The sequence below is a fragment of the Coffea eugenioides genome, chromosome 2, assembly GCF_003713205.1.
Source record: "Coffea eugenioides isolate CCC68of chromosome 2, Ceug_1.0, whole genome shotgun sequence".
NCBI classification, from domain to species: Eukaryota; Viridiplantae; Streptophyta; class Magnoliopsida; order Gentianales; family Rubiaceae; genus Coffea; species Coffea eugenioides.
This window is the reverse complement of record NC_040036.1, coordinates 10,672,491-10,696,426: the sequence shown is the minus strand read 5'-3', so window position 1 is coordinate 10,696,426 and position 23,936 is coordinate 10,672,491. Positions and strand designations below refer to the sequence as shown.

The window sequence follows — 23,936 nt, the reverse complement described above, 5'->3', positions numbered from 1 at the left end:
TATCTGTCGTTTAAATCGTATGTTATTTAGAGTAGGATTTTCCCATTATATGTAGCATTTTCTTAGGTCTTTAAGCCGATCACACCGGAGATGCAAATTATGCCTGATAAGATACTGCATCTCTGTACTGCATATGCTGCTATCTGTCACGGATAGGTTTGGAGTGTCAATTGCTAATAGCTCCTGCTCTGTTTTTCACCATTAAAAATCAGCTGTTCTATGCTTGCCTCCTTTCTACAGCGTGAGATGATTGTGGAATGCAGTAGCTGAGAGGCAAAGTTTCTTTCATGTAATGTTCCCTGAAAACCAGTTCAAAATGTAACCTTGAGCTCCAGCGTCGTTTTCTCAAACTGGTGGTTTTTCAACTTTTTATCAGTGGCCCTATTGTGACGTTTACTGATTTCATTCACCCTCCCAGAAACCAAAAAGTTCCATCATCTCGCCACAATATGCAGGAGAAGCATTTATATTATTTAACCACTCTCAGATCCTAAAATTCCACCTCATCAAATGTACAGTGACTACCCTCTAGCCGTGGTGGAAATTCTACTTAGCCTCAATATACAGTTTCCATATTTCCAGTGTAAAGGAAAAAATTAGCAAATGGTAATAGACTTGCAATCCTGCAGCAGGGACCCCAATGAAAGAACTCCCTACTTTTCCTTTCCATTTTTTTTAATTCCCTCTGCTGGTTTGAGCACACTTAATATCTAAGCCAGTCAGACCAACAACTGCCGTGTTTAACAGGAGTCATAAAACAGTTTCCCCAACGCTAGTCACTGATTAGACAGGCAATTCTGAAACCTAACGTAGACCATTCTGCTGTGAAGCTGTTGCAAAGCAGAAGCATAGTTTCGGTCCGCGAGAGAGACTGTTATGCACCATGAGCATCAATTCTTGAATATTTTGCAATTCACTGACATCAATCCTAGATCTTATGTAGATTTCAAGTAACTATGTATACAAAATCGATCGCTCAAGTTAAAAAGGTTGACAGGCAACAACCCAGACTAACATTATTATCTTATTTATTCCCCAGAATTAGGACTCTGTCGTGACACAACAACCATTTGAGTGTTTTCTGGAGCTGATTTGCTCCTATAGTTTCTATAGTCAAGACGCTACAACTATCCATGCCTACAATGTCCTCAGTGGAGAAAATAACCTCGAGACTTTCCTGAGAACAAGCAGCATATTCTAAAACCAAGTTCGAGCAGCCAGCTGGAAAGACTAGTGCTTATGCTTGGACAAATTTGTTTAGCGCAGATACATCAAGAGCTGGGAACTCTCCTGCTGCAGAAAGCACAACAAGGGCAAGTTTCACGGCGTCCTCTTGACTGGATGCCTACAAAATCAAAGGTTGCAATCTAGTTTCATTTTTCAATTTATATATTGAGCTAATAATACTGCGTGGTGGATGCATACCTCTATGTTAAGTGGCAGAACTGGGTCATGAAGTGAGAGTCTAAGAAGAAACCACCCACCATAGCCAGAAACCCTTGTCTGTTCACAGAAGGCAAAGTCAACCAACATATAGCAATTTTTGGAGACAACAAAGGTCAATACAAGTTTTACCCAAGTATGTGATCTTGTTTAGGTGAGAGTGCCATCATTGTCAAACAAAATAAGAACATATATCCCAGGAAATATTTACAACCATGTGCTTCACCTAATATTTCAATCCATATCATGCTTGAAGTGATTACTTTGCAATCTACTAATGAATGGTCATTTAAGGAATGAACTAAATCAATAACTGCTCATTTCAAAGCTAAATGGAACCTTTTTGACAATAAGAATTGTAAATAAAATAAAAAAAGAAAAAAAAAGAGCTTCAAAACAAGAATAACTTCCTAAGTTAAAGAGTGCAGTATTTAAAATGCTTCAAACTTAAGAAAAAATTGATAGTTTTATTCGTTTTGCATAAATATAGAAGTTGATTACTTTAAAGTCAACTTCTCCATTTGTTCCATCCCCTGTTTACTTTTCTTATCCTCCTCCTTTTGCAATTCATACAACACTCCAACAAACAATCTAACACACACGGCATTTATGCGGTACACTAGAAATCCAACTTAACTGATCCAAATAAGTGAGTAATTATTCACACCAAAATTTTCAAGCAACTTTCCAACACAAACCGTTTGGAAAACAAGTGTCCTTTCATTGGACTTGATGGTTGCAAAGAAATTGAGGTCAGGAGGTGTAAGTTGAATTCACGGACAAAGTATGTTAGGCGCCATTGCCACACGCCAGTTGGTCCAAAACAAAGAATTAAAACTGAAGAAGATTTATAGGTGGAAAAGGTCTTGGGTTTTGGACCTGTGTGAGAATATCGGTTTGAATTGCAAAAAAGAAGATGAGGAAGAAATGTGACTTGAAGAAATCGACTTCTATTTTTTAAAAATAAAATAGAAAAAAAGCATCAACATATTTTTCATTTAGAATAAAAATAGCACCATTATAATAATTAACCCTAAGGCAGAGTAGAACTGCATGCTAAGAAAAATTCAGACTCTGTACTCGATCAAAAGAGAAAAAGTTCAGTAACCCAAAAAAAAAAGTGAGATAATGGGAGTCTCCTTTCCCAGCATTAGCAAGTTTGGAAAAGAAGAACACCATTATTTCTCTCTGTGTGGTCACCTCTACCTTAAAAGCCACCCTTCCCTGACACTGCGTGAGGCAGCAAAATCACCCACAGGTGTACCATGACTATCAGCAAACAGTTTTATCCATTTAGGCTCCAAGACAAGCACAAACATGGAGATAAATTTTTAAACTAAGATGGACTGCTTGAAATCAAGTCATTGGACTTACTCCTTCATAGTTAACAGGCGCTTTTTGAAGCTTTGGATCTGTAACAGTGATATTCTCCAGATGATGTATAACTGCCTCCCCATACTCCCGAAAAGACCTAGATGCACTAGCAAATTAGTTAAAACACCTACGAAAAATTGACTTGACCAAACATCAAGTATGGTGGCATACCCTCCTTTAAGATCTGCATGAGTCTGATCAATCTTTAGTCTCAACTCAGCAGCAAAAGCAGGTTCCTCAAGACCTTCCACTAAACCTGTAAGAACCTTGCTGCCTCTGCCTTCACCAGAAGCTTTAGCTGATGCAAGCTTGTTCAAAAGTTTGACCTGCAAGCATGGACTATTTCTTGTTTAGGATTTGTTTTTGTTGAGAGGGGAGAGAAAATAGAAAAAGATTTAAATCCTTGTTACTACCTACAGATAAATGAAATCAAAACTTACCATAAGATATGCACCATCATCAAGCCAGTGATTCTCCTTGAGAGCACCATGCCCACTGGTTTCAATAGCCAAATGTGACTCCTCACCAACAGAGTTCTGTAAAATAGTGTTTCACCAGCTGTAAACTTTTTGTTGCTGAAAAGTATGGAGCTTAGAAAAGGGGCAAATCATTAGTAAAATGAGACTACAAGAAGACAATGTCACTTCTTTGACAAACAAAATCTTCAATGTCAGTCCTCCAAATATGTACCACAGTAACAAGATTCCGTATTTGACCTTTACGAAAGAAACACTTCCCTAAAGATGGTCTACTTTCTTTTTTGCTTTCTTTCGTTTAAGCATGTCAATTCAGAGAACTTGCATGTATGATATTTTGCCATTCCTCAAGAATTAAAGCAAAAATTTTGAAAGATTTGTGGAAAAAGCATTAAGCCATATTAGCGCAAGTATGTTGGTTTCAAGAGCTATGTGGAGTTCAGAGGATGCATAATGTTTATTTATTTATAGCTTGTAACTTTTGAAAAGCAATGACATAATCAAGTAATATCCAACCTCTTCCCTTATCCAATATTCTAATTACTCCAATTATTCACATCTGTCTATCCTGAGGGTATCAGTCCGTACTTGATTCTTTGAGAAAACCAAGCACTAACTACAAAGCAGAAACAAACTACTATAAATGTGTCAAAAAAACTCAATCATACCAATCGGGTTGCTTCATCAATGACATTTTTATAGCCCCTTTTAAAACGGCGGTGCTTCCCTCCTGCACAAAACCAACTGCATGAACACCTCCATTATGAAAAGATAAAGCACGAAACATGTTTACTTATCTCACCTAATTTCTTTTCAATAAAAGTGGTCAAACCATCTGAAGTCACACTGTCTGTCACAATAGTTGTTCCCGGATGCTAATTGATGGCAACATAGAAAAAACCCAACTTAGATTCAGATTAAAAGCAGGCAGTCATTTAAGTGTTCCACAAAAATTACCTCCTCTAAGACGATAGCAGACATTAAAGCAATCAAACGGTTTCTATTAAGTTCTCGGCCTGAGGAATCTACAGCAGCAGATCTGTTAAAAAGCACTTTAGAATTAACAAATCAAAATCAATCGGATGCAGATGGGTGTGATAACACATAAATAATCACCTATCAACATCAGTATCAAAGATTATCCCCAAATCAGCCTTGTTATCAAGGACAGCCTTGGTGATTGCTTCCATTGCTGCTTTATCCTCCGGGTTAGGAATATGATTAGGAAACATACCTGAAATGAAAATTAACAGTCAATCAACAAATATCTTGATGAAACCTATGCAAACGGAAGTTTGAGTGAAAGTAATACCATCTGGTTCTAGAAACTGACTGCCAGATGCAATAGCTCCCAAAGGCTCAAGCACTTTACCCTGCTTAAACAAAAACAGCTATGCAGTTGTCATATAACTAGAAGAACTGCACATATACAGTCTAATGACCATGTTAATAGTACAACATTCAAAGTGAATGCTGATTGTATTAACTAAAGATGGGAAAAGGTTGCAATTATATGGATGTGTAAGAACCATATGTCTCCATTTTACCAACTCGAGTTCAAAAATCAACCTAAGTTCGGAGGGTAGTTATGTGGATTTAGCCTCTACAGAGGAATTGAAGGTTTTCCTTAAGCAAGTTGCTGCTAAACCTCTTCTCATGGGTTACTTAGTTATATACCAAACCATCAAGGTTAGGGACACATTTGGATAGGTCGTCATCCATTAAACAACAATGACTGCAATGTCATCTCAATTTGCCCATGTGTGTTTCTGTATAGGACATTCTTTCAATTCCATCTATTTCTAGCTAATGCTCAACCCAATTCATAGAAAATCATAGGATGTTGTAATGGAACTAACTGGGTATTTAATTCGAGTGCCTTTGAAATGAACTCAATTCAAAGCTTCTCACTTCCATTTTCTCACGGGCTTACATCATTTGAATAGCCAAATAACATGTCCAGCTTTTAAGTTACCCTACAAAGTCCAAGTGATTCTTGACTTCACTTCTGAAATTCACGTAGCTTGAGGATACATATATGTTTCAAATAGGAGCTCCGCAACTTTTGGATGACTTGCTATTACTTGTGATATTTCCAAACACTACCTATTTGAGCAAGCATCTTCTCCTTCCTAGATAAACAATTTCCTGAATTCCCCTAATGACAAGCGATGACTCAGATCTTCTTGAATATTGGTCCGTTCCCACCTTTGCTAGTGTTACAGATTATATGCAGGCTGATTTGTAGGGATTAGATAGCTGTCACAGATTGATATAGGCCGATTTGTAGGGATTAGATAGCTAACAAATGTAGGCTAGTTTGTAGCCTAAATTATAGGAATTAGAGGACTGATTTATTGTAATAGGATATCTTCCTATTATAGGATGTCTATACCTGTATATATACCCTTACGATTGATGAATAAAAATATGGGGGAATTTATTCTCTTCCTCTGAAATTCACATGGTATTAGAGCAAGGTTTGTTCATAAATTTTTTTTTCTGGGTTGTTGGGTGTGAGGGAAGCTGCTGCCATATTCAAGGTACAGGCTTTAGAGGTTCCTTTATAGACACCGCCAACTCAGGGAGGTACGTAGTACCGATTGGTCAGAACCCAGCACCTCTCCTCTGTCTCTCGACGCTATTTGCATACCTGTTTGTGGGTCAACATCGATCTAGGTGTGGGACTTGGCTACAACAGGTTTTTCTTGTGGGTAATCTGTTATCTTGTTGAATTTTCTTAGCAATTATGTCTGACAAAAAGCCTGGAGTTGTTTCTGATATAGTTCCGCTGGTTTCAAAAATCACGGAACATAAGTTAAATGGAATTAATTTTCTTGATTGGAACAATACTATTGAATTATATCTGCTCAGTATTTCTATGGATGGCCATCTGACTGATGATCCACCTACGGATGACTCTAAATTGTCTTGGATGAGAGAGGATGCTCGCTTGTATATACAGATCCGTAATTCTATTGATAGTGAGGTGGTTGGTCTGGTTACTCATTGTAAGACAGTAAAACAATTAATGAACTATTTACAGTTCTTATATTCTGGAAAAGGAAATTTCTCTCGTATCTATGATGTTTGCAAGGATTTTTACAGGGCAGATAAAGGAGACAAGTCTCTCACCAGTTATTTTATGGACTTCAAGAAAACATATGAAGAGCTCAATATGCTGCTTCCCTTCAGTTGTGATGTGGAGGAACAACGAAATCAGCGAGAGAAGATGGCGGTTATGAGTTTTCTAGCCGGTCTTCCGTCTGAATTTGAGACTGCTAAATCTCAAATTCTTTCCGGTTCAGAAATTTCCAGTCTAGAAGATGCTTTTCGAAGGGTTCTCCGTACAGAGAATACGTTACCTGTTCTATCTACTCAGCCTAACAGTGTTCTTCTTAGCCGAACTACCACAGCTGATTCAGGAAGACAACACTACAGGAGTAATGGCAACAGTACGAGCATGGGGTCGGGGCCCAACCACTCTGATAAGAATACTAGCAACCATGGACAGGAGCAAGGAGAGATTGTATGTCACTACTGTCATAAACCAGGTCATATCAAGCGAGACTGTCGGAAGCTGCAGTATAAGAAGGCTCACTCTGCCCATATTGCATCTAGTTGTGCGACCTCTGACAAGCATGTTACAATATCTGCGGATGAGTATGCTAGATTGACTCAGTTTCAAAAAACAGTGAAACAGCCATCCGGTCATGTTACTGCTCCTGTCGAGACAGGTAAACCCAATGCATGTCTTGTTTCCTCTTCTCCAAAATGGGTCATTGATTCTGGTGCTACTGATCACATGACAGGTAATCCTAGTTTACTTTCTAACTTTCAGCCACATAAATCTATCACTCCTGTTACTTTAGCCGATGGTTCAACATCCAGTGTTATTGGGTCTGGAACCACTCAGCCCACATCATCTCTCCATTTATCATCTGTTCTGAGTCTACCACAACTATCTTTTAATCTGATTTCTGTCAGCAAACTTACTCGTGCTCTTAATTGTTGTGTCTCATTTTTTCCTGGTTATTGTTCATTTCAGGATCTCATGACGAAGAAGATTATTGGTGAGGGACATGAGTCTGACGGTCTCTACATTCTTGATACACCGAAACCAGGGTCTATAGCTTGTGCTGGAACAATCTCTCCTTTTGAAGCACATTGTCGATTGGGTCATCCTTCGCTTTCTATGTTGAAGAAACTTTGTCCTCAGTTTTCAAACATTACGTCATTAGATTGTGAGTCTTGTCAGTTTGCTAAACATCATCGTCTTAGTTCTAGTCCTAGAATCAATAAGCGAGCTACTGCTCCCTTCGAGTTAGTACATTCTGATGTTTGGGGTCCTTGTCCAGTTACCTCTAAAACTGGTTTCATATATTTTGTTACCTTTGTGGATGATTATTCTAGAATGACATGGCTTTATTTGATGCAAAGTCGCTCAGAACTATTTCTTCACTTTTCTTCCTTTTGTGCTGAAATTCGAACCCAATTTGGTAAACCTGTACAAATTTTGCGAAGTGATAATGCAAAAGAATATGTTTCAAGCAGTTTTCAGAAATACATGATTGAGCAGGGTATTCTTCATCAGACCTCTTGTGTTGACACCCCTTCTCAAAATGGGGTTGCCGAGAGAAAGAATAGACACCTTCTTGAAACTGCTCGAGCTTTGTTATTTCAAATGAAGGTTCCTAAATGTTTCTGGGCTGATGCTCTATCTACTGCTTGTTTTCTAATCAATCGTATGCCTTCCTCTGTTTTGTCTGGTAATACTCATTTCCACACTCTATTTCCAAATAAACGGTTGTTTCCTATAGAACCAAAGATATTCGGTTGTACTTGTTTTGTTCGGGATGTTCGTCCTCAAGTTACAAAACTTGATCCTAAGTCCTTAAAGTGTATGTTTCTGGGTTATTCTCGCATGCAAAAAGGGTATCGTTGTTATTGTCCTAGTCTTGGTAAGTATCTTGTGTCTGCTGATGTTACTTTTTTGGAACAAACACCTTTATCTTCATCTTCAGGCTCTTCAAGTTCTGTGAGTCCAGGGGAGGATGATGATTTGTTAATCTATAGTGTCATACCAAATTTGGGTCCGCCTCCTTCTACACCGGTTAAGCCTCCCATCAAATATACCTACTCACGTCGGGCACATCAGCCCAGTTCTGACTTGGTCCTTGAGTCTCCAGAATCATGTCCTGATGAACCAGTCTCTTTGTCATCAGATCCGGCTGCCAACGATGATCTTGATCTCCCTATTGCTCACAGAAAAGGTAAACGTGCATGTACTTATCCAATCTCTTCAGTTGTTTCCTACCATCATTTGTCTTCCTCTTCTTGTGCTTTTCTTACATCCCTAGACACTGTTTCTGTACCTAAGACTGTTCGAGAGGCATTAGCTCATCCCGGATGGCGGACTGCTATGATTGAGGAAATGAATGCTCTAGATGTCAATGGTACATGGACTTTGGTTACCTTACCTGCAGGTAAACAAGCCATTGGATGTAAATGGGTGTTTACTGTCAAAATGAATTCTGATGGCTCCATTTCTCGATTGAAAGCTCGACTTGTTGCTAAAGGATATGCTCAAATTTATGGGGTGGATTATCATGATACTTTTTCTCCTGTTGCTAAACTTGCTTCGGTCAGGTTGTTTATCTCCCTTGCTGCAGCTTATGACTGGCCTCTGCATCAGTTAGACATCAAGAATGCCTTTCTTCATGGTGATCTTCAGGAGGAGGTATATATGGAGCAACCACCTGGTTTTGTTGCTCAAGGGGGGTATGGGAAAGGGAAAGTCTGTCGTCTGCAAAAATCTCTATATGGCTTGAAACAGAGTCCTCGGGCTTGGTTTGGAAAATTTAGCCAAGCTATTGAGAAATTTGGGATGCAGAAAAGCAAGTCAGATCATTCTATTTTCTATAGACACTCTAATGGAGGTATTATTCTGTTAGTTGTATATGTGGATGATATTGTAATCACAGGTAGCGACTCTAGCGGAATTTCGTCTCTAAAGTCCTTTCTTCATACTCAGTTCTATACCAAAGACTTGGGGATGTTAAAGTATTTCTTGGGAGTTGAAGTTAGCAGGAGTAAGAAGGGAATCTTTCTATCACAGAGAAAGTATGTACTTGATTTACTGTCGGAGTCGGGAAAGTTGGGTGCTAAACCATGTAGTACCCCAATGGTTCCTAATTTACAATTAACCAAAGAAGGTGAATTGTGTGCAGATCCTGAGAGGTACAGAAGACTAATCGGAAAGTTGAATTATCTTACTGTGACACGTCCTGATATTGCTTATTCAGTGAGTGTGTTAAGCCAATATATGTCCTCACCAACTGTTGACCATTGGAAAGCAGTCGAACAAGTTTTGCACTATTTAAAATGTGCTCCTGGACGTGGAATCCTATATGGCAATCATGGTCATACTAGGATTGAATGTTTTTCAGATTCAGATTGGGCAGGGTGTAAGGAAGATAGGAGATCTACTTCAGGATATTGTGTTTTTGTTGGGGGAAATTTGGTCTCATGGAAGAGTAAGAAACAGAATGTCGTCTCACGATCCAGTGCGGAAGCTGAATATAGAGCTATGGCCAAGTCTGTGTGTGAAGTCATATGGGTATATCAGCTCCTTAGTGAAGTAGGAATTAAGGTCTCAGTACCTGCCAAGCTATGGTGTGATAATCAAGCTGCACTTCACATTGCTTCCAATCCAGTCTTTCATGAACGAACGAAACACATTGAGATTGATTGTCATTTCGTTCGTGAAAAGATCCAACAAGGTTTGATCACTACAGGTTATGTGAAGACTGGAGAACAATTAGGTGATATATTCACAAAAGCTCTTAACGGGGTCCGGATTGATTATCTATGTAACAAGCTGGGCATGATTAATATCTATGCTCCAGCTTGAGGGGGAGTGTTACAGATTATATGCAGGCTGATTTGTAGGGATTAGATGTTACAGATTATATGTAGGCTGATTTGTAGGGATTAGATAGCTGTCACAGATTGATATAGGCTGATTTGTAGGGATTAGATAGCTAACAAATGTAGGCTAGTTTGTAGCCTAAATTATAGGAATTAGAGGACTGATTTATTGTAATAGGATATCTTCCTATTATAGGATGTCTATACCTGTATATATACCCTTACGATTGATGAATAAAAATATGGGGAATTTATTCTCTTCCTCTGAAATTCACAGCTAGAAGATAGAATAATAAGACAGTTTTCATATCAGAAAATTTTATTTTAAAGAAAGAGTTGGTCAGAGAAAGACTAAATCAAAAACTGACTATAAAAGTGTGATGGAGGAAGGGCGGGGTGGGGAGACAACTTTCAGATTGCTGGATAATCAATAGGATGAGAATGAGAAAGTATCAGCTGTACTGCAGAACCATAGATACTGCACAAGACATTTGTTGAGCATAACTGGCTATCTTTGTCTGTAAGTATGTAACCAACTTTAAGGTTATGAGGTCTTAAAATCATACAACTGAGATACCCTTTAAGATGACAAACATTGGCAAATTAAGTAAATTTGTACTTCTGAAATTAGCATTTTATTAAGTGCTTTTATGTCCTTTAAATAGTGTGACGAAAACATGGAGGAAAGGGAAGGGATTTACTTAGAAGAACTAAAACTTACAGCAAAGAAACCTCCCGCTCCATTCCCTGCATCAACAACAATATGGAACCCCTCGAGCGGTTTCTCTGATAATATGATGAACAAATAAGCAAAATTTGAAGCAATAAGAGTTAAGAAAGGTGATAAACAAATAAGCAAAATTTGAAGCAATAAGAGTTAAGAAAGGTGATAAACAAATAAGCAAAATTTGAAGCAATAAGAGCTAAGAAAGGTGATATCTTTAAGACTGACAACACAAAGCCAGAATTTTGGAACAACTTTGATAGCACTCAGTCAAAAGGAAATACTTCATCCACAGAGAAACAAGGACACTAATCTTCTAAATTATGCTTCTGTTTCTGGAGGTACTTTCCATTTTGTTATCACATAACTCTGCGTAAAAGAAGTTCTTACCAATATTTCCTGCAGCTTTGCGAACAGCTTGCACAAGATTGGACGTATAAATGGTCATGTATTCCACTCTTCTTATTGATTGAGAAGCTTTTCTTTCTAGATCCCGTAAGTCTTCATCTGTAAAGGTTTTGTAAATACTAGCAGCACGCTCTAAGATGTCTTTTATGTCAGCTTTCCCAAGCCCTCCAGCACTTGTAAAGAACTTAAAACCATTCCGGTTGTAGGGAAGATGGCTTGCTGTATGCAAGTATAGGCAATGAACAGTCTATTTTAGCACTCTATAGCTAAGGATGAACACAATAGCATACAAAATCTGTAACAGCAAATTCAACTATCACAGCCCTGTAATTTAGTTCTTTTTTGTCTCACAGAATAAAAAAAATTAAAAAGACTGACTGACTAGATTTTTTGTACACTTCTTTTATTGTAATTGGTCCAATTTGATTTTGTATATTTGTATAAGAAATATCATATTACATTCACCTGTTATCATTATCGACCCATCCACTGGACACAGAAAGTCCTCATTTTCAGTCAGTGTACAACTAAACATTGCTGGAGTGGATGCTAGTCTACAAAAAGATTCACAGTTGTCAGCAAAAAAGTGAGAGCCGCTGTGCTTGAAAGACATAGATTTTCTTGCTAAAGCAAATAAAAAAAATACATGCTTTGAAAAATCGTTATCATGGTCTCTTCTGCATTACAGATCAATATTTCTCCCTCCCCCCCCCCCAAAACCCCCCACTCATGACATATGGCAAAGAGATTCTCAAGATAAATACAAATGCAAGTATAAAGTTGCACAAATGGAAAGAGCAGTATTGTGGTCTGTTCTTTATTCCAGATGAGCTCTCTCTCTCTCTCTCTCTCTCTGACACACACACACACACACAGACATAAAAACACACACAACGCACAAATTTGTAGTAGCCTAGGAGAAAAGCTTGCAAAGGGCCAGCCAACACACAGAACTTTTCTTCATTAAGGGCACAGCATCAAATGGGAAGATCATGTGAACTACCCCTGTGCCAAATGTCATAAAAGTTGGAGACAAAAGATTTTCCAGAGAGGAAAGTTTTGTTGTTAGAATGAATTGACAAATGGCACGTGAGCTATTTTTTATCAACAAGTATAGATAGCTATATCAGAATTTTTTCACAATACATAGTGATACCTTCAGAGAAGATTAGGCCCCTAACAATATCCACTCCAATTCCCTCTAAGGTCATGCCACCAGGAATTAATCATCCCAATACTAGGAAACCAAAACCATGCAAATGCATCCTTGTTCAAAAGTTAGGAGAAGTATTTGACAAATGAGAGAAATGTTTCAACTATTTTCTACATCGAAGAAAAGATCATATGGTGAGAGCATGATTGTCGACGCATGCATCCAATGCATTGCAAACAAAGACATGCTGATACACTAGAATTTTTTATAGTAAAAAACTTTTAAGTAGTCAACAAAGACTAGTTCTTTTTGAACTTTTTTTGCCAAAAATTCAAAAGTGTGCATTCTTGAAAATACTTCAAAAATATACATTCTTAAACATGCTTAATTTTCATTCTAAGTTCTTAATAAACAAATTTACCAATGTCTCTGTTGTAAGCTGCGAAAATGCTTTTTTGGTCAAGAAAAGCAACTTACAAAATATCAGTCTTGTTAGAAGTTTAATATTTTCTTTTATGTCTTTCAAAAATTTTGGATAGGTTCCAACTATAATAAATGAGTGCTAGCGTTATACGCATATGAAGCACCCTTCCACAACCTCAAAGCACACGCTCTTGAGCATATTGAAAGCGTATGAAGCGAAAGAGAAAGATGTATAAAGACTATGTGGCGCCTCAACAGCTCCTCTCTCTAGAAGACTTTAACTCTTCCTATGTGTAGTGTTCATCAGGCAGCAAATCATTAAATATATGGGCTGATATCTTTTGGGGGAAAATGAATTTAAGAAGCACTACGCACCCGTATTGAATGACATCAAGGCCTGCACGACCAATTCCTCGAGAAACTGCATCCTGGAAGTTGATTACTGCAATTTTTAGTCACCAGACAAAACTGGCAATACAAGACGTTATGCGTAGATAACACAAACATACTCCAACCATTAAGTTTTTAAAGAAAATGGATAATCCAATCTAACACAAGCAACTTTTCGGTTTTCACAGCCTTTGGCCTACAGTACAAAGCAATCAACTATAGCAGAACAACTAAAGTATAGAATCAAATCAATGTCTGACAAGCATTCCACCAGAGACTCATGGTGGAATGAGGAATACTTTATGTTTTAAAAAAAGATATTAAATCACTAGCACAGTACCTCAGGAATTTCCAGTCCCTCATTTAGATTCATTGGTCTACTCTAATTCATCTAAATGATTTTTCATGAAAATATCTTGAATAGCAATCCCCTTTTTGGCTCAGGTATAGTAAAGCACGACTAAGAAGTTAAGATTTTGATATAGGAAACCAACCTAGGAAACTAGCAAGGAAAGCTCAGTCAAAAGAGATACTTGGCTCAACCTTCCAGAAAGGATAATATCTTTCTGTGACAAAATAACCTTGGATTCTCCTCCATCTATGATGGTTTCAAAAAAACGGCTTCTGCAGACAAAGTACGTATGAATACCTGTAATGTTTTTGCAGATATCCGAGAATCATGACCTATGGAAACCCTCAAACGTCTAGCAGCATCTGGTTGCTTTCTATCCTGCAACCATGAAGCAAATGCAGCAGCTATTGCTTCTGTGATTGGTTCAGTTAGGGTAACAGGTTCTCCCTCAACACCAGCAACAGCAACACCTCGAATATCACTGTGTTAAGTTACCATTGGCTCACAATCAGTATTACAGTGCACATTGCGTTTATGAGCGTAAAATTTTATGCATTATTACAACTCTTCTTAGATGTGAATAACTTCATTTGTGCCAAATCATCTTCACAAGATACTTAAAGAGGAGGATAAATAAGATGCTCTGCCAGCCTTGTGTTCACATTCATGCAATACTTTGACCACTTTGTAATAATTTTTTAGCATCATGTTGGTTGATCTAGAAGGAAATAATCTGACATCAGATCAGGTCATTTGTAGCCGTCATCTAGGTACTGTTCTTTTTTATTTTGTCTCAGGATGAATAAACTCCATTAAAGTCAAAGCTCCACAAAGATGGATTGTATAATTTCAAAAGGAAGAGGTTGGACAGCTTATCTTGGGGAAAAGTGAGGTTGTAGATAGAATCAATTGGCCATATTGCCTAGTAAAAATGAGTTAAATTTTGGCAGATATATTTTGTTCATCATATTAGACATTTTCCAGATCTTATCCTGTGGAAACCCAACATGGAATTCCTCATTATGTTTATATCATGTAAATTCTAAACACTTGAGGGTTTAAAAAAAATGGTTATGCCTGAAACAGATACCATACAATCAGTATAATGCAAAACTTTAGAATGAAGAGCAAGAAGCATGAACAAGCACCTTCCATTCTGAAGCTTAAGAAAATCACTCTTTTCAATGGATGATGCTGCTGTAGGTGGCGCAGCTGCAACAAAGCTCAAGTATCATTAGATTTAAGCATGATGATACATTTTACTTCTAAACTAAAAAGTATTTCAAGATAATCAGGATTGACATCACAGCAAAATCAGGAAGAAATCATACAACAGAATTTAGAAGGAAAAACATCAGGAGTCACAAACGGAGGTTAATAGTTTTTAAGATTTTCAATGTTTCTCCAATTTGCAAGGTTGAATCTGATATCAACCTGAATAGTGAGAGTCTAGAACAGACCATTGCAGAAAACAATCCTTCGCTTAAGTTTTGAAAAGGCACGCAACTGTATCGTGGACATGCGACTCCGTGCCAGATTCCCCCCTAGGAAGGGAGACAAGTTGCACCTATTAAGGTTACAACAGGCTTGTCGATATTGGGTGCTCAAATGCCTATTCTGCTGGCAGCTCTTTGCTACCAGAACATGTTCGATAATCTTCCCTGACATGGCTGCATGAAAGTTAAAGATTTGGATTACTATTAGACCTTTTCATCAATAAGAGTTTAATGTATAACTTCTTTTCCTATGAGACAAAATTACCCATCCATCTTTTAACTAATATACCTACTCACATCCTCCACCAAATCTATTCAAATAACTACAAATTAGCCTGTCTCAATAAAAACGTAGATGTTTTCATCATTGACTTGAAAGGAATTGAAAGGAGCACAATGGTTTTTTTCTCGTCTTAAAAAAAAATAATAAAATGAAATCTCCTGATCCCAATATATAAATCAAGGAGCATGATCATCAGACAAATAATTGGAAATGCAGCATTCACTCTTCAAACAAGTCAAATGGCAATAAAGCAACCTAGAAACTAGAATATATTATTCCCAGAAGCTTCCATAAATATAGCCAATTTTGCTTTCCTCTTGAAATTCCAAGAGGCAGGCATAACCAATTTACCTTTTGCTTTGTGTTCAAACAGAAAAGTAGAACATGAAAGATAAAGAAGAAAAGAATCCATCATTCATAGCAAGAAATCATCACCGTGACCAAGAATAGCAATCATTGCAAGATGAGAAAAAAATTAGGCTTTTGTATGCAGGAAGATTGCACCCAGCACAATGCATAGATATAAAATTTTAAATTGGCATAGGACATGAAATCACATTCAGAATCAAAAGTAATTAAATCCACCCGAATTTTGACGCAACACTCCAAAAATTGCGATTGCAAACTAACCAAAACCTTGCTATACACTTTAACATTAAAATCCACCCAGCTACAATATCAGCCTATCTTCTCTTGATATTTCTAAATTCACTAAAAGACTTTGTCTGTTGCCTACCAGAATGCCACTGTATTGTATAAAAATGTCGCCTAACTTGAACAGAATACAACAGCAAATTCCAGTTCTGACAGGAAACTCAACACAGCCTCAACATACCTTGTCAGTTCTGAATTGAAAAAGACAACCACTTTCTCTGCTAAAGTGCTTACGAATTTTAAATTTAAGACAGAATTATGCGAACCTGTACCCATATACAAATCAAGGCCTTTGTATGCAATCATTCAAGAAAACAAATCCAAAAGTAAACATAACTAAAACACGAGGAACGAAATAATAGATTAGTTGGTTAAAGACAGAGACTTTGAGTGCTGAAGTGTTCATGGATTCAAACAAGGAACCGACGCATTTCAGAAAAGTCATTCAAGAAATCAGCATGAAAACTGAAAAATAAAACAAGAAGGATTGGTTGGTAGAGCGTTGATTACCTGCCATGTTTGATGAACCGAAAACAGAATACAGAGATGAGGTGCTTCCGTTTTGCAACTGGGTACTGGAAAGGGAGTAGAGAGTAGATAGTAGACAAGGCGACTATAACGAGGGAGACTGGGGAGAGATAACTGATGAGTTCGGAGTAAAATAGGACGGAGGAAGTATTGTAAAGATCTCCAGAACCCAACAGAAGGAAGCCCCAAAAGATATATTAGGTGGCGATATATTAGCTGCGCATGTATATTCTAGTTTAATGCTAGAGCTCGACTATAAAACCAACCATCAAACTTGACGTCGAAGTGCGTCCTTCACCTGTAATTAACAGGTCACGGTTCAAGTTATTAATGAGATGACGGATTGAGTTATTAAAAGAGTAAGTAGAGACTCACAATTCATTCTCTTCGAAAGTCTGCTTTATGGAACGTTTGGATGAAATCTAGGAATCGGAATTGTAATTGAAATCATATCCAAAAATTCAGTATGGGTTTTGATCAAAAGTGTCATTACAATGACTAGTGTTTGGTATTATATTTATAAGGTTTTGAAATTAACTTATTTTCATTTTCTTTTCTTTATTTTTTTTCTTCTTTCCCTTTTCTTGCTTCCTTCTTACCAACCTTTAAGTACTCGCACTTTACCAAATTCTCTTAAATCACCACTTGACCATCACCAATCAACCTTGCAATCTGTAGAGTATGAGAGAACGACTGATAAGAGATAAGAGAAAGACTTACACAAAAAGGGGGGAAAAAAGAGAGGAGTGAACTAGATGGAGAGAAGCAGCTGCCATTGAGTATTGGAGGAGAAAGAAAAAGAGAAAAAAAAAGGGAAAGTGAGAGAGAGATTGACGAGAAATGAAAGAAAGAATCAGATGGGGTGGGGGCTGCTGCCTTGGAGGGTTGGATGAGAGGGTGAAGCGAGAAGAAAATGATGATAATGAAAACTTGCTCTGAAAGATGAGATAAAAGAGAAAAGATGAAAGAGAAAATGTAATGGTAGAGTGCTGCAATGAAGGTTGGGTCAACGTAATAGAGTGATGAAAGTTTTTTTTGTTTTTTTGATGTCCTTGAGTCAAATTGAAACAAATTTGGGAATCCACCAAAACTCCCAATTTATTGGGAATTGAGAATTCCTAAATTTTAATGATTCAATTCTGAATCCAATACATGTAACCCAAACAGTAAGAATTGAAATTATTTCAATTCCTAATTCTAATCCCCTTTTACTAAATGGCACCTTATTTTTGAATAGATGGTTTAACTTGGGGCAAAAGAAATTGGGTGAATTCAAAACTAGCTACTTACAAAAATAAAATAAAAATCAATCGATTTAAAAGTACCGGATGTTCCGGTAAAACAAAAAAAAAAAAAATCTTTGAGTATTCAACCGAGTTTAAATATCATGGTATTTGCTCTGTCTAAATCTATTTACATTAGAATGTAGCCAAAACGGAAACCAAAAAATTAACCACAAAAAAAAAAGAAACATGTTCAGTGGATTTACACTACAACTGTTATTTAATGACGTTTTACGTTTAAACCTCCATTTTGATTCTCATTTCTCATCTTTTGGCAGCTTTCGTGTAAATTGGCGACATTTTTTAAGGCGTGAACGTCCCAAGGTTGCTCGTGCGACTATACCACCAAGAAGAAAGTCAAGTTGATTAGTATGCTGTAATGAGCTTGGAGTTAAACTCGTATGCATTTAAAGGCTTTGTCTTAACGACCACAACCTTGATGCAAAAAACAGCCCAGAAGATTGAAAATAATTATCAAAAAAGAATGAATAAGATACCTGAGTATTTTTTTGGAGTTTCAGTGTGCAAGTTTTTATTAATTTTTTCATACTTGTAGCATTTGTTCTTTAAACATGTTACGTCTGAATATAACAAATATAATTTCTGCCGTTATTACAGGTTCTATGAAATTATTATTCTTTATAAAAAAGAAAAATGAAAAAAAAGGCGAATGATTATGAAATCTGTATTAGCATGTGTGATTAGCATCTACATCTAAATCTAATAGAGCAAATCACTCATAAATCCCAAAAGGAACTTATGTTGATATTCCAATTTAGATTAACATTTTTTCGGAAGTAGAAAAGGAAGAGCAAAATTCCGTTCGTTTGTCTTTTGATTATTCTTTTAAGAACATATTCTGATGTAATATGGATCCGTGACATCCAGAACCTTTACCAGCAGAGAGCCCATATCTGATTTGTCAGATTAGGCCGGAGAACCTTTCCTTGTTTAGATGCCAACTCCATGGCCCAGAATCGAAGCAGCTGATTCGTTAGCCAAGAGCTAACTGTTAGCCATCAGTTGATGTGGTTCACGGTCCGATAGATTTGTTAAGGGTACCAAGCCCAACTAAAAACTATGTCTTCAAATTGGATCACCTAGTTAACAACACGCTTTGACGATAACGGATTGTAGTCCAATACCAAAGGCGGGCTATCCATCAACTGATTTCTTGCGCGACTTTGAGTTTAAAATAAAAAAGAGCCCACGATGTCCGCTTTGTGAAATATGGAGACTTGGAGAGTTCATATGCAAGGATCAAGTGAGCAACTAGAAAGTAATAGAAATAATTGGTCGTCCAGTCAATTCTAATGTTTAAGATCAACCCCCCTGAGATATTGCTAAATTCCCAATTACACCTCCTTTTGTTTAGTTAAAGTGCTACCTTTTGAGCTGTAACATCATTACATAGATTCCATTAATTTCATAACATTTTTGCTGCACTCCTATTAAGTCTTAACAGTATCTGGATATGAGATCATTTAAAATAATTACAGTAATTTTTTTTGTAATGTGATGTATGTGAGATAAAAAGGTGATTAAGAAAATAAAAAAAAAAAAGTTTATCGAAAGAGTGTTTGTGATGCAAGCAAATAATTTTTTTGACAAATAACTCCTATCAAAACATACCAAATTTGCAAAAAGAAGATATTGAAGGTTTTGTAACTTTTTGTATATAATTGCCAATAAATGAACCAACCCTCCTCTCAAATTTTTACATAAGTGTACTATTGGACACATTATAAGCAAACTACATTTGTTGTTGGCTTAAGCATTGCTGAATAGATCAAATGCAAACTCATAGTTTCATGGTGCACGGGAGGAAAATTTTATTTCCATTAATTTATCATCCCGATACCACGAAAGGCTTAGGATGCCATCTACATTTACAAAACACAAAGCTGTTCCATGTAATCCGTGTTGACCTGAAATCAAGACATAAACACCACAACTAACAATGGAGATTAGACAAAAAACAACTATCAAGACATATAATTAATTAAACCCTCTTTAATTTTCACCTTCTGTATGTCCAATACAAAAACAATGGAGACAAGACAATGGATGGGTGGACAAAAACAGGTTGTAAATTTCCATAACGGCAACCTGATTTCAAGGGTTGACTCTTGACTGGTTTTTCTATTTTCTTCATAGGCCAACATCTCTCGGGAATTCTTGGATCTCGGCCTGTTCAAAGAAGTGTGTATAAAGAAATTATTTACTACATGGATTTCTAACATATGTAAATGAAAAGCTAAGTAAGACCATGAAATTCTGGGATTAGCTTCTCATATTCAACACTTTCTCCTCGTAATGCTTGTTGTGGACCTGACTTAGCTTAACTTTTCATAATGAATGTAGTATAAACATGTTTGTACTTAAATTGCAAGTTGACTACTACAGTACTGTTTTACTCAAAACAACTTAATTACCATAATTGCATGCCCCCTCTCTCTCTCTTTCACACACACACGCACACAAAAACAAGAAGATGAATCCACATGTATTGAACTGAGTTCATGCATGCAATCGCATTTGACTTTTCAAGATACCGTGTGAAGTTTTTCACCGGCTAATAAATTTGCTAAAGATATATAGTAGTAATATTCTAAGGCTTTTGGACCAAGATTCATTGTCTTATTATCATTTTTTTTCCCGCTTTGATGAATATGTGATGGGTGCTTTCACTTTCATCAACCACCCCCTATTACGAAGAGGGCATGGACCATGGATATGGAGCAGTTCCGAACTGCAGGACAGAGCTTTATTGGACATGCCTTATTGCATAAAAAGGGTATCTCGTTCTCCTTTTGTTTTTCATCTTTTTGGTGAAAATTTAAATAATTTCTGGAGTGGAATTTACTTCGATGACTGATCAAGGACTCCCAGTTGGGACATGGGAGTCTCCTGCAGGACAGACAGCTTTAATAGAAAGCCTTCGACCCATACCAATACTATGTCCGTATGACACTGTCATAGCCTTCGGCACGTACATAACTTAGAGAAGATGCTTTGTCGAGAACTTTATGATGGAGGGGTGACTACATTTTGGGAGGATACATAAGGCTGGAAACTTTTATGGCATAATTGATGATTCTGGATTTATCACATATTCACCAGAAAAGGAAAAAAAAAAAAAAGAAAGAAGAAGAAGAAGAGGGTTTTCTTAATCAAAGTGTTGACTACAGTTATTGCAACATAAATGATAAATACAATCAATGGCCCTTAATATTAGTAGCAGGTGCCTTGGGATCTTAAATGAGGTATCACATGAAATGACAAAGAATTTCCGGGTAAGATGAGTAAGAATATCTTTGACAATCAGGTGAAGGATACTAAGAAATGGTTTAGAATGCAATAAAATACAATCCTAGTACTATGGAGTTTTTTTTTTTTGAAGGAAGTACTATGAAGGTTCAAAGCAACAATAGGCAACCACTGGCACGACTTTAATTATTATACACTTTGAGTATCCTCAATTGCAAATTTGCAATGCATATTTTAAAAAAAAAAATGAAAGCTTGACATACACAACAATCTCTCCACAAGAGAAGAGCCTTGAAGTAAGTATACAGGGAGAGCGAGATAAGTGTAGCTGGGTGATCACGTAATTTCAAATTAGCTTTTTTGTTTTATTTTTTTCTTTTTATAGTTTAAGTAGGAGAATTCGATGTCTAGTCACTACAACTATCACTAAAATTCCTCTGTAAAAAAAAAACCAACGTCCAAGTGTAAGCAGCTTGGTTCCGCTAAGCAGTTCGAAACCTGGCGTATGCAGGTTGGAGACTCACCCACCACAGCCAGGTGTGCGACCCGGGTCGACCAACGGATTAGTCAGGGCAAAACCCTGGATACCGTGGCAGGCAACCAAAAAAAAAATAGAAAAGAATAGACGTTGCATCCCAAGTCAACAAAATAACACAGAGAAAAAGATTATATATATGTTGTCACTGAAATCGTAACATGGGCGGAGTCCAAATATTGAAAGCGCGACGGGTGAACCGGAAAGTCGGAACGAGGAACGATGGATGGGGAGACAGTGTCCAACCTTCAAGACGGCGCAACCGTGGTGCGAAACGGGTTGACCAATGGAGGCCGTCACGTGACCCAGTTGTTTTTGTCGCCTTGGGATCGTCAGATTACATCATGCGGGTCCCACTCTTACCGTCAGAATTGTCTCTGTACTCCTTGTAGCTGTTGCCTTGTGTCATCAGCGTCATTTGTCAAAGACATCCAACCAAACAATACCTTACTTGCAAGCATGCACCCACGCTCCACCTATCCATCCTTACTGTCACGCGCCTCCTAAATTTTCCCCCTAGTAATTTTTTTAAAATCCCCATGGTAACTGGATGGAAGATTATTTGGATAAAATATTTTAGAATAATATTATAGCATTTTTTTTATAATGCAATATAGGTGAAATAAAAAAATAGTTGAAAAGTGTACAAGTGATTTAAAAAAAGAAAAAAAAGATTTGTGATGCAATGAAAGAAAACTATATCGATATAAAGCCAAACTTACATAAAAGATTAAAGTAAATCTTTCTTACACTGACGATATATATACTATCATCGTTGGATTCATGACATGTATACCAAAGTAGAATTTCAAATTCAAATTTTGCATAGTTGTCATTCATCCAATGCTGATAGTGTATACAGTGTCAGTGTAAAAAATATTAATCCAAAAGATTATTAGAGATAATTCACAATAATGATTAGATTTCAAAAAGAGTTGGGGGTTTTATTACAATTGCCATTCTTGAAAAATTATGCAATCTAAGAAGAATTAAAAAAAAAAAGATGTACTTTTTGAGTTTTATTCTATTTCTTAAATCATATAGTAAACACCCAAATTGGCATCCCATTCCAGGCTATCCCATACGTACTCAAGCAGTACAATTGGTTAATTCCTTTTCATACCATGGGATTTTAAGTGTTCATATCTCAAAAAAAATACTGGGTAGGTAAAATTAGGTATAGATTTACTTGAGAGCATGAATGGAAACGAGCAATTTCCCATCCCCTTCGTGGCATGGGCGTGCTACATACGCTACTTAATGGAACGTGAGAGTAGCACTTTAGGATCCCCGTAATCTTTGTTTGTCCCATGACGATTCATTGAAGTCATTTCCATTCCCACTGCCCCGTGGGAAATTATTAAAAAAAGAAATAACCCTAAAAACATTTTTTTAAAAAAAATTGAGAGATGAATAAATCTCTGCCCGTTTGACCGACAACTTAACAAACCAGCATCCCAAGTTGAGTTGAGTTGATTGTTAGGCCTTTATTTCAGGAGATTTGATAAATGGTGAATCGAATCCCAATTGATCAGATGATGCATTAAGGTAGTTGGGCAGAGCAGTAGAGTAGTATATATCCCAACTGTTGCGGCACCACCGGAGGATTTCACAGTTGTAGTAGAAACGTTGGACTTGGGATTTGAGCTATTCCAGCTTGCAGAAGCTACTATTCCCATTGCCTGTCTGAAATTTCTTCTCCTACTAGTATTTTACTAGTATTAGCAGTTTATGGTGTCATCATTTCCCCAGAGAGAGAGAGAGAGAGAGAGAGGCTACTATTCCACGTCTCCCGGTGGTTAGGTGGATAGCTTAAATTGGATGTTAAAAAACAAGGCATGTATGAACATGATATGATGTATACAAACGAAACGATTGTTGAGACCCCCGCATGAGGTCAATTTGAGGGGTGATAAGCAAAACTTTATCCGCACAGGGTATTGGTTCTTTTCTTTTAGATTTGGCACTCTTGATCCCTACAACATGTGTGGAATATGCAACCTAATGGCCATGATGTATATTCTTCCTGTCATGTAACAAGGGAGACAAGCATCACTTTTGGCCAAAAAAAAACTATTAGGTAGCCTAAGTTTCAACAGTAAGACAGGCTCTTGCAGTAGCATATAGCAGTTAGAACTGTTTAAACAATCAATTTAGTCAGTGTTTGGAACCAAGAAAATTAACAAGGCAAATGATTAACTTGCACTATGGAGA

General features: G+C 37.1%; 1 protein-coding gene across 2 annotated transcripts; it reads right to left on the bottom strand.

The window, feature by feature from the left end:
• Nucleotides 1-917: 917 nt before the first annotated feature.
• On the bottom strand, nt 918-16,837 carry LOC113761822 (phosphomannomutase/phosphoglucomutase). 2 transcript variants are annotated; one of them, XM_027304968.1, is made up of 18 exons: nt 16,617-16,837; nt 15,134-15,343; nt 14,822-14,885; nt 13,971-14,154; nt 13,307-13,359; nt 11,821-11,909; nt 11,338-11,574; nt 10,945-11,009; nt 4,606-4,666; nt 4,410-4,527; nt 4,251-4,332; nt 4,096-4,168; nt 3,962-4,023; nt 3,258-3,353; nt 2,989-3,143; nt 2,818-2,914; nt 1,426-1,503; nt 918-1,345 (listed from the first exon to the last, which is right to left on the bottom strand). In XM_027304968.1, exons 1-18 carry the CDS (start codon nt 16,621-16,623, stop codon nt 1,238-1,240), a joined length of 1,839 nt encoding a protein of 612 aa, XP_027160769.1. In that variant the 5' UTR covers nt 16,624-16,837; the 3' UTR covers nt 918-1,237. The 2 variants fall into 2 exon arrangements, with proteins under 2 accessions (XP_027160769.1, XP_027160770.1); XM_027304969.1 differs by lacking the exon at nt 15,134-15,343.
• Between the last annotated feature and the right edge of the window lie 7,099 nt (nt 16,838-23,936).

Excerpts from the sequence above, each read along its gene's own strand:
- LOC113761822 (XM_027304968.1), bottom strand. Across the intron at positions 11,010-11,337 it reads CAAAGCTGCAGGAAATATTG|AGAAACCGCTCGAGGGGTTC; the intron begins GTAAGAACTTCT and ends TCATATTATCAG. Across the intron at positions 3,144-3,257 it reads ATGATGGTGCATATCTTATG|GTCAAACTTTTGAACAAGCT; the intron begins GTAAGTTTTGAT and ends CCATGCTTGCAG.